This window comes from Calidris pugnax, unplaced genomic scaffold (genome assembly GCF_001431845.1).
Source record: "Calidris pugnax isolate Ruff unplaced genomic scaffold, ASM143184v1 scaffold269, whole genome shotgun sequence".
In the NCBI taxonomy this organism is placed as follows: domain Eukaryota; kingdom Metazoa; phylum Chordata; class Aves; order Charadriiformes; family Scolopacidae; genus Calidris; species Calidris pugnax.
Window position 1 is genome coordinate 626,843 of NW_015091347.1, and position 11,555 is coordinate 638,397.

General features: G+C 43.5%; 1 protein-coding gene across 2 annotated transcripts in view; it reads right to left on the minus strand.

Moving 5' to 3' along the window:
* Positions 1–11,292, minus strand: part of FLI1 (Fli-1 proto-oncogene, ETS transcription factor) — a 96,219-nt gene extending 84,927 nt beyond the window's left edge. The window contains exons 1-2 of one of the 2 annotated variants that reach the window (XM_014961055.1): positions 10,947–11,292; positions 8,798–8,879 (exon numbers count right to left, since the gene is read on the minus strand). In XM_014961055.1, the coding sequence (XP_014816541.1) occupies positions 8,798–8,836 (39 nt within the window). In that variant the 5' untranslated portion in view covers positions 8,837–8,879; positions 10,947–11,292. Of the gene's footprint in view, positions 1–8,770; positions 8,880–10,946 lie in introns of both variants that reach the window. The other variant, XM_014961054.1, reaches the window with a different exon arrangement.
* Between the last annotated feature and the right edge of the window lie 263 nt (positions 11,293–11,555).

Genomic DNA, 11,555 nt, shown 5'->3' on the forward strand with positions numbered 1-11,555 from the left:
TGGGAGAGGCGGGGGGCGGCAGGGAGAAACCACCTGAAAACCTGCCCGGTTTCTGCGAGAAGAGCCCAGCATTTGCCAAAAACGCCCTTTCCCCAGCGACACACAAGTCCGGCACCCGCAGCGGGTCCCCAGCGCTCCCAAAGGCTGGAAGATGTCAAACAGCCCCCCCCCTCCATCACACCTAAGAGATATTTTAGGAGCCCAAGTCTGCATTTTATTGCCAGACGGGCACCACGACCCCCCGGGGCTTATTTTGCATGTCTGAGGATGGCTCGAAATGAAGCTCGTTAGGGTCACTTGTTAGATCGGGTCCGTCAGGGTTGTGTTTGGTCTAAAATGAGATGTGCCAAGAGTCCGAGAGATAAGGTAATGAGCGAAGTTGTTAAACATTGTAACATACAAGCCAAACAATCTACCATTTTCCTCCCAAATAACGTAACAATAGAACCTTCGCTTCATTTTTTTTTCCTCCCCCTCCAAAAAACAAACCAAAAAACCCCCATAACCCAACAACCACCCTTGAAGTTATCTCAAACTTTTCGGAAAAGGCTGGAATATTCATAAAGTCCCTTCGCCAAGCTCTGAATCCTCCCAGGTGATTGCTCAGGGTGTTTCACTGTCGGAGAGGGGGGAGGCAGAGCCAGGCAGGGGGAAGCAAAGCCACCGCATCAATGTGCGCAACTTTTAATCTCATGCTCAACTTTTGGATGCACATGTACATACAGCCAAGGAATTATGATCTGTTTAATGTGGTTACCACCAGACATCTGGAAAATCATTTGATTTTGGCAACCACGGAAGATTTCAAATGCTTATATTGGGACAGCCTGGTAGAAATCGGTTACTCCTCAATTATTAGATATATTTTTTGTAATTTTTTTTTTCACTCCTCTTATGAATGAAACGAAATTCTCGACCCAAGTTTTTAATTAGTTCAATATTGATCTCAAGCGCTTGGTATGTCCCCACCTCCTTTTTTCCTCCTTTTAATTGGGTTACGCCGACTGCACCCGCACACAGAGAAGGTGAAAACGCCGGTTTTGGGGGGATCCGATTGAAATGAATAAGGACACGCTGGGGGGAATTTGGCCCGTGACTATTTCACGTCCAGTATCAAAGGAGTTAAGCCCTCGGTGTAGTTCAATGCCAGTCCTTCGCGGGACTACATAACCTCCAAAATAGGGATTTTCTGTCTGGAATTCACGCAGGATTAGCGGTCATCACTTCATAATTAAAACCGCCTAGTTATTCTATAGGAATAAACATAATGAAAACCTTCCCGGGCCTCGGTTGCAGGTTAGAAATATTCTTTTCGGAGAATAGGAAAGGCGATTGGCTTATTTCACCCTCTTTTACCCGAACAGCATCAGCTGAGCTCTCGTTAACCCCCAGCCTGGGACTGTCGCTTTGAAATAACGCGGTAAATTGGGGGGGAAGGGGAAGCCCCAGAAAACCAGCAGACACGACCAAGTGGCTCATTCCCCACCCATTAACTATGACAAAGTGTCCTCTTTTTTTTTTTAAACTCGCTCTCTCTATATATATACACACACACACCTTGCGCAAGGTATATTGTGTATGTATATTATATATAAAAAAACTTTCTATATATATTCTATCCTCTGTAAACGTCTTTACCATATTTACCCTCATTCTGTGCCCGGAGCTGTATTTGCAGAAGGCCATGGTCTATTCTGCTCCAGTCTGTCCTAGAGGGAAAATCTCCACCGACTTCAGTCAACGTGTAAAATTTCCGGGTCTGAGTTTCCTCTGGCACCGACTCCGTTGCAGAATGAAAAACGCAATGTGTTTTGTTTATTTTCTAAACCCACATTCTTACAAGCAAAAAGCCCAAACTACAGCCCTGGGATTTGATCCCCAGGAACGAATCCCGATTCTAAACTAAACTAATTGGGCAAACCTCTGCTTTTCGGCTAGCAATCAAAAGGAATCGGTAGCGTTTTCCAGCCCCAAAACCGAAAGATCGGGTCCCTCCTACCCCCTTGGTGCAAAGGAACAGCCCATGGGATTTGGGAACTTGAAGCCGGGAAGTTATTCACTGCTAATCGGTACTAAGTAAAACATAATGTCTTAAAAGTGGTGCGGAGAAGATGCAGTAGCTTTGAAGCTGCGTCGCAATTAGGCGAAGAGTGGGGTGAGCAGTGTCCTGGTTAGTTTTATTTGAGCTCCATGTCCCAATAAAAAAGCCCCCCCTTCCTCCCCCAGCTCGCAATTATTGAAAAGCTAAGGCACAAAAAAAAAAAAAAAAAAAAAAAAGAAAAAAAGAAAAACCAAAACCAACAAAAAAACCCCAAAATACTGAAGGCCAAAAAAACAGACTGCAGTGCACTAGCTCCAAACGTCTGGCCCCTCGCTTGAGGCCATAATTAATTTGAGATTTATTTTTATTGGAGAACCCAGTCTCGTCTGACCTTAGCCAAACAAGACTTCAGCTAGACCCTTGATGCGCTTGAATGGAACAGAATATTTCTCTCTAACTTCTCTTCAGGCGTCCGTGCCTGCTTTGAATTTGTTCCCTCAGACTTCATATATTTGGAGATTTGCAGGAAAGATTTAAAGCATTTTTCCCCCTTAGCATTCACTTTCTTTTTCTTCCCTTTTTGCTCCCCTTTCCCTCCACACCTCCCTTCTTTCCAAACACAGGACTGGGAGAGCCTAGGAAAGGCTGGAATACGAAACTCCTTGGATCCAGCATATTGGTGGGGGGGCTTTTTTTTCTGTAAATTGTGAAAGAATGGAGCCATTGGAAGGTGGCAGAGTTGGGGAGGGGGTTGGTTGCCTGAATGCTGCTGTCTAAAGGCGGGAGTCACTGTAAAAGCTTGTCCCTTGTGCCCGAGAGCCTGAGTTATTTTAGAAAGCTCCAAAATGCTGCATTTCCAGGAGAGAAACGATGTTTCTCCCACCTTCTCCAGCTAAACTCAACCCGTGTCTTGAAGGCAAAGAGGGGAAGAACCAGTGCCAGCCCTTCCCCACGCAGGGCTGGGGTTGAGCACTGGAAAAAGATCAGGAGGGATCCGCCGGACACCGGGAAATGGAAAAGGATTTTTCTATTTAAAATAAGAGAGGTAGGTGCAACCAAGAATTAAATCCTTAAGCACCAAGTTGTCGTTAAGGCGTTAATTAACGACTTGCTAAAGTAACAACTTCGCAGCGTTTCTGCCCTAAGAAATGAGCGTCAGAAAAAAAAAAAAAAAAGAAGGGAAAAAAAAAAAAAGGGAAGGATAAGGTGTGTACGTAGATTAATCATCACGAAGCGTGAGAATGACGTGAGAGCTCAGGACATCTTCTGCCCGCTCCACCCCTGCCGGCAAAGCTGCTGCCATTCCCACCTTCTCTGGAGGTGCTTGGTCCTGTCCTCCCCTTCCAAAAAAGGAAGCAGAAATGGATAATGCGCTAGAGGATGCTCCCAGTACGAATAATACTACCTGAACCGTGAAAAAACCAGTCCGTGAAGGCTTTGGTTTTCCCTTTTCTGCCAGGCCAAGGCTCACTAGCTGTTGTAAGAGCGTGGGACAGCATTCCCCGCATCCATCCATCCCTGAGCACCTGCGGGATGACACCCGTGCAGCGCCTTCCCCTGATTCATCAGGCACCAGCTCCGCTGCCAGATTTCTCTTGTAAAAAAAAAAAAATAATAACAATAATGATGAAATAACGGGAAATTCTTTCCTTGCAACCTGTCCCCCAGCAGCCTCTGGCTGCTACTGTTCAGCGACAGATAACGTGGCCGTGTCAGGGTCTGTCAGCAGCCTTTGTGTTGTCCTCTCCAAAGAAAATCTCACTGCTTTGTCCTTAAAGAAAAAAAATAAAAATAAAAAAATAAAAAACCCCTCTCTCTTCAGGGCTTCTGTAAACTTTCCAGGCAGGGTGAAAGCAAGAACAAACCAAATATTGTTTCCAGCCACCCAGACTATTTTTGCCTTCATGAATATGCTTCTTTGTACGGTACCACAAACGTTATGGCTGCATGAAATCCATTTTTAAAGCCAGAAGTCCCGCGCTTGCACGGTGACTCCTCCCTGGAGGAAAGTCCATGGTCCAAGCTCTGGGCTGGAGAAGACCTTTTTCCGCACAAACTCGCAAAGGGGACCACGCAGTTCCCCAAAACTCCCCAGGGGGTCGGAGTGGGGAGCAAGTACCCCCAAGAGCTTCGGGTCCGCGGGGGTCCAAGACCTTCCAGCGCCTTTCCTGAGCGGCTTCTGGGGAACTGCCTTAAATATCCCCCCCTGGGGAGACTGTTTTAAATACTATCCCCGGAGGAAAGGAGGGGAAAAGCAGGGGTGATGCCAGGACACCCGCTTTCCTGTGATGGGGGGCATTGCTGCTTTCTCCTTTGACTTCTGAACACAGGCCAAGGGACTTTACCCAGCGGTAAAGGCACAAGGTGACAGGGCTGGTACCTGGAGAAGGGGATCCAGGAGAAGGGTCTCCAGGAGAAGGGGCTCCAGGAGAAGGAGTCCGGCCCCGGGATGCTCAGCCCGGCCCCGGGATGCTCAGGCGCTGCCCCCGGGATGCTCAGGACGGCCCCGGGATGCTCAGGCGGTGTTTACAAGCTGGGGAACCGAAAGCAGAAGCACCCGGCCCCGGGAGGGCAGGGGCAGGAGAGGTGTTTACAAGCTGGGGAACCGAAAGCAGAAGCAATGACTTTCTCTGGGCGAGGAGAAGAGCGGCAACAGAGGAGATAATGCCCTTCGGCAACACCCAGGCGCTTAAGAAAAGAGCGGGTGAATAGCCCCCCTCCCACCCCCCCAATTATCCTTGTACCGCCTTTACACACATATCAAACCACAAACTGGCGGTGCAGAAGGGGAGCGAAGAGTGCTTGTGGCCCGGAGTAGTTCGTGGCAATGGTAATAATTAAAAATTCAGTATTGAGAGGTCATGTTGCTTTGCTTATAGCCCTAATTCTTTCCATATCCCTACAGTCAGGATTCCAGTGCTGTCTTTTAAAATTTAATTTCCCAATTATATTACATGTTTCATTCTCTAAAGTCAAATACTCATGTTTAGATGAGATTAGCACCCTCTGATATACTGTAAATTATTAACTACTTGCAGATCAGCAAATCCCATAATGGTATAAGGAATAGAAATACTTTATCAGCTATGTAGAATAAACCAGCAAGGATCAAAATGATATATTTTTTAAAATATTTATGATTTCCTACCCCTCTATCCCGTTAAGGCCCATACAAGAAGTGTGTAGGATGGAGGAGAACAGGTAGCCCTGTCATGATGTTATACAGGAACTTTTAATAGTGCTTTAGATGCAGATCCATATGTCCTATGTGGTTGTGATGTAAATCAAGATTACCACGCCGAGAAGCGGAATTTTTCCAGTATGACTCAACGTAAACCATCCTTGTTAAAACAAACCATCTTAAAAATCCTCCTCTTCCTCCTCCAGCCACTTTGTCCCAACCTTCCCCTTTGCATTTTGAAAGCCATGGCAAGAAAAACAGTGTGGCCTGAAGATGGTCATAGGATATTTGGTGCCCCAGGGGTATGACAGAGGATTTATTCCCCCTAGGAGCTGCTGTGGAACACGCTGCCAGCAACCCCCTCTCGGTTACAACACACAGAAACGAGGCATTTTTCTGTATGAGGCACAGAAAAAACAAAGTTTATATACATGATGCGTTTGTTGGCGAGGATTTATAGAAGACATTGATCCCAATCTTGCTTTTTCTGCTGTGTAATGGGGGTAGTGTACACATCATCAGCTGAGATCCCATGAAAGTAATAAATGAAATATTTCTCCCTCCCACAAGACAAGTAAATAAGTTTTTCTGGAGAAGGAATGACATGAAAGAAAATAATAATAAAAAAGAACCAACCCCGGAAGAGAGAGGAATTTGAACTCAACCTCCTGCTTTTCAATCTTGCTCACCACAACTTGATAAATCCTCAAAGATCAGCGTGGAGAAGCAGGAAAGAGCAGGCAGGTGCTGTCTAAATCCAAACAGAGCCTTGTTCTTACACAGCACTTTCATCCACACTTTAAAGATGGAGAAATGGAGGACCAGAGAGCTGAAGTGTCTTGCTCAGGAACACCAAGCCCACCCCGCAGGACTTGGATCCATATCCACGTTTCCTAACTATTTGCCTAGATCATTAGTCAGTCCCACCTCTTCTACAAATCAGCCAGTCACTGTCAGCCCTGGATGTATGGTTTAGTGATGATGCTCCTTGTTTGTTGTGTGGGTGTCTATTTTTGTCAGTCAGGTTGACGGTTGGACAAGATGATCTTTAAGGTCCCTTCCAACCTAGAAGATTCTGGGATTCTGTATTTAAGTCAATGGAAACTGTCACCAAACTCAGAGGCACCAGAGATTGACCTAACCTGTGAATTTAAGGCTCTGATTCTCCTGAATTTAACCATGTTCCTACTTTTAAGAACAGCCTCACTGACCTGAATGAGCTTCCCAGGTATCATTTTGCACTACTGGTACTGGGCTGCCCAGTTTAAAACTTTTAAAAGTCAATGGGAGATATTTCATTTGTCTTTAGAGGACTTTGGACCAGTCCTAAGAGACTTCTGTCAAAATCCTGTTGAGTTTTTTAAGCACAGGAACAGGTCATTTCCCCAGTGACACTGGTGTGAATGAAGCTTTACAGACAAAATACCAAAGACACGGTTCTTGCCCAAAATAATGGCAGCTGATGATGAAGGGTTGTAATAAAAGGCAGAGAGTTCAGCACTGCACAGCTCACTTATACCCAGTGCTTCAGCACTGGAGGGATAAGTCCAGCCTGAGGAGTTCTTCCTGGTGGATAAAACACATACTTATGTGAAGAGAACTTTGTCCAAGCACTTTGCCTGCAGGACTGTACTTAATGAGATGGCTATTCCGACACAGTTACGGACAGACTCCCTCAATCCTGCTGGAATGTTAAATTATTTAGGCCTGGATCTTGGTTCCACTTAATTCAAAAGGAATTTTGCTACTAACTGGAGCGGCAGCTGGATCTAGCCTCACAACAAAAGGCAATGATACCATAATATAGGATGTCAAAGGGCCTTCATCTCTTCATTGTAAACAGAACACATCTCAGATCATTTCCCACGTAAGGGAACTAACCCCAAAGAGAAATTAATGGTAAAGCTGGGCACAGACTGCGTTACATCTTTATTAGAACTTTGAGTGAATTTGTGTTCATGAGACTTGAATTTCACTCGTTTTCCATGGAGTTTCTATTCTTCCAGAATCTGGTCCAAAGCTATACGAATTTAATAAGCAAAATTAAATCACCGACATTCCCTGAAACGCTGAGCTAGGAGCGTGATTCTGGGGGATATCAACTGAATGTGGAACCTTGACCATTCCTGGTCAGATTTGCTCTAGAAACCTGGTCCAGAGAGTCCCACAAATTCACCCAATCAGGGAATAAAGGTAATGCCATATGACCTGGGAGTCATCCCACCAAGTTTACATTTCAAATGTTAATACTCCTAACAAACTGCCCGCAAAATGAGCCACAGCCTAGGGATTATATACAGAAATCATTCAGCAAATCACTTCCAATAATGTGTATGTATATGAAAATCACAATTGGCGCGTGGATCATTTACTATGGGGAAAGAAAAAAAAAAAAAAGACACACACGAAATTCCTGTAATAAATTATTCATTACAAATTATCCACCCAGCTCTAGTTAACACCCTTCTGTGTTTCTTCAGCCTGGGAGAGAAGAGGCTTGTGTTTTAGATTTTCCCTAAGTGCTGTTGCATGCAGGGTTTGCCTTAAACGTGTAATCCAGATGTCCCAGGCTTGGTTTATTTACATTCTTGGGAGCTGTTGTGGAAAAAACCTATATGATGTCAAATATAATATACTACTCAATTGAGTTATAAAGGGACAAGGCTGTGCCAACCTTTCTTTGGTATTTGTTTTATACTTATGAAAGAGACAAAAGTGGCCCATCAAAATACATTTGAAGATTCATTTTTTTTACTTAAAAAAAAAAAAAGAGATATACAAACAACTATTTAGAGTGCAAGATTAGTAGTATCTGCCATTAGCCATTATCAGTAAAACCAGTCAGTTTGCCTAGTAAATTGTACAGCAGCATTGCTCAAAGAAAACCATAAGTAACACTGTGAAAGAAATCCCAGTATTACATAGTGTTGCCTGGTGTGACAATCCATTGCTTCAGTAACTGAAAGAGATGTTTTGGTTTAACTCATTAAATGTTTTTTCCCCTCTAAATCCATTTTGTAATATACCTTTCAAAAAACATAACTTCACATATCATGTTGCACATTGAGTTCAGTAGTTGGCGCAGCAGAGAAGTAGAGGGATATTAAATGAAATTTAGCTCTGGTTCAAGACTAAACGGTATCTAGGAAATCAGAAAATTGGAAGCCAATTTAAGAAACCACTATGATATAACATTGGTAGCACACCACCACTATCATATTGGTTTCAGAGCAACAAACCACCGCTGTAATGTAATTCAGGACACCCTCACTGTAATACTAGTTATAGAATAACCCACCAAACCAAGCATCAATGCATTATAAAAGACAAGACCACTTTGACATATTGTTGGTCCCTGACAATACAGCTTTGGACTCAACCTCACATCTTTCCAGAATGATAACTGTGATACTTGAGACTCTAACCCCTCTCCCACCAAAGGTAGAAGGATATTTTTTTTTTCTGCTAAATTCAGTGAGAATGGGACTGAGATTTTCAAGTAATACAAAGGATTGAGAATTTTGGAGGATTGTAATTTTTGACATTACCTGTTTAAAGATGCTGTCATGTCTTACCTTGACGTAAGACGATGTGTCTGGTACAGTCTGAAACATCCTTACTTGTTTAATAGATATATTTAAAGGTCCTAAAATTGACCTGAAATAATAATTAAAAAAAAAATAATCAAGTCACATATATGTATATAGAAAAGTAAAGAAACAAAGCATTGTTTAAAATGTAAGAATAGTAATAAAATTTAAAAGGAGGTGATCAAGTATTTAAGTGTAGTTTTTAAAGGACACAGAAAGATGTCCACCACAGTAACTAAAAGTCAAGTAACAGAGAGGACTTCACAAAGCAGGGTTTATTTCTCTGCTTTAACAACAGTTTGGGTTTGCTTTTGGGTTCCCCCTCCTCAGGAAAAGAGCCTTCTTCACTTTTGACCAGAGCAGAGGGAAATGTTTGACATTTGATTAACTGAATTTCTTAGCCAACAATTAAAAGCCAGCTGAAATACTCATGTTTTCATGTCGAGACTAGTTAACCCTATTGACTTGTATCCAAGGGTTTTCACTTGGCTAAATGAAGGGCAGTTGCCTTTCCTGAGTCATTGAAACCATTCCGAGCCATTAGCCTGCCGGCCTCTATTGATTTAAAGAACCTTTCTCACCAATAATAATTAAACAATAAATTAAAAAAAAAAAAAAAATTAGCGAACGGAAGTATCATTCCAAATAGCAATAAAACCCCCCAGGGTTGTCAATCTCAGCCCTTCTATTTCAGACAGTGCCGTTACCCAGCCAAACCTAGCAGTGCTTTATCTCAGGCTTGCATCAATACAGTACATCTGTTTTTCTGTACTTCTAAGACTTGATGATCTCCTGATGAACAGGTTTTTTTTGCCTCTCCCCCCCCCCTCCAAGTCATCACTACAGAGATGCAGAGATTAACAACGATCCTGAAAAATGTAATGGTGTGTGGGAAAATAAATCTGGAGTCACTAAAATATCCGACAACTATTTTTCCTACCCGCTCCTCTCAGGATCTTTACTCCCTTTGGAAGGCGCCAGAAAGCGATTAGCGTCCTGTAATTAGTGCATCGTTAAGAAGCACGAGTCGCCCCCCTCCCTCCCCGCCCTTAGCATGAGAGCGGCTCGTTAAGTGCTGCTGTTCTGACATTTTCCCGGGGTAGGAAGGGAAAAGTCAGAAATTTACCCAGACTTTACTGCAGGAAAATCATCCTACAGAATTAGAAAGATGCATAAAGAGTTGCACACAGGTCAATACTCCTGTATCTGGTTTTTTTTTTTCGGTTTTTTTTTTTTTTTTTTGCAAGCTCTTCAGGAAAAGCTGTGAGGTCCTAACTTTGCAGCTCGCTCAGTTTGTCCAGACCTAATACAAGCCAGACACCGCCGGTTAATCACGAAATATCCTCGGGTTTGATTAATGAAGAAGCCCGCGCCGCGCTGGAGCTCTCTGCTCCCTTAAACCGGGCAGATGCCACCCCGCCGCTGGAAGCCCCTTTCCTCACCCCCAGCAATGCCCAAGAGCCAGGGAAACACCTCCCTGCCCGCACAGCCAGCGCCGCTGGCTTTGAAACATCTGCTGATTTAGAAAAAAAAAAAAATAAATAGAGAGAAAGAAAGCAAAAAAAAAAAAAAAGCCAAACACCAAACCCCACAGCCCAACAACTCTGGAAAATAAAAACTTCGCTATCTGCACGTAACCCCCCCCTTTTATTGATTTTTAAAGCATTTATTACGCGGCCAGCTGGCACAGAAGGGCAACCGATTATAAAATCGACAATGTGTTTCTGATAAGTACAATTCTTTTTTCTGTCGTCCTCCCTCCTAACACATTCCAGTTTCTTTTGCTTCTGAACTTGCAACGGGGGGTGGGGGTAGACAGAGTTGAGGGACAAGGTAATTTTGCTTAGCCAGTAAATTTTCTAGGGTCAAGGATTCACATATCAGTTTCCCCCGCTCCCCTCTTTACCCCTGATTAGCGCTCCCCCCCTACCCCCCATTACCTCCCTCTTATAATTACGCATGTTCATATAAATAAATACATCTGCATATTTGGAGCCAGTCTTAAAAAGCCTGCTGTGGATTATTTATCAATCGTATTGCCCTGCCAGCATCAGTCGCAATATAAAAGGGCCTCTTAAACTACTTTTAGATTCGCCTCTTGCTTATTCTTATTGCTATTATTTAAATGACTCACCTTTTATACCCTTTCCCCTCAACCAGTGGCAGACCAGTTTGTAAAGATCCAGGTTGAGACCAAAAATAAAACTCCCCACCAGTCCTGGATTACTACCCTGCCGCTGCAGTTTTGCAAAGAGGAGAGATTAAACTTGTTAGATCCAAAGCAGCGCTGAAGTTAAAATTCCCAGCCCATCCAGACAGGCTGCATCAACCAGGCATTTCCTCAGGGGGCTTCTGTAATGCTCGCAGCTCCGGGACGTGCTTTCCTTTCCTTTCCCTCTCTTCTACGCTCTCTACTTTTCATTTGATTTCCGTTTCCCCCCCCCTTATCAATATTTCAGCTCTTCCCTCCGATTAATCATGGCTATGTGGCACCTTCGCCCAATGAGCCTGCCTTGGCGCTACTCGCAACTTTAAAGAACCAAAAAAAAAAAAAAAAAAAAAGGGAAAAAAATTCACAACTTTCTTAAAAAAATATTGCTGAGGAGTCAAGCCGAAAAGAGACGCTGAGTGGAGCTCAAGTGCTACTTTAAATCCCCTTTTTAAATAAGGAAGTTTCAAATATCCGTTTTTAAATCATCGTTCCTTACTTTGAGCTTTTTTTCCTGACTCTTACCTTGAAAAT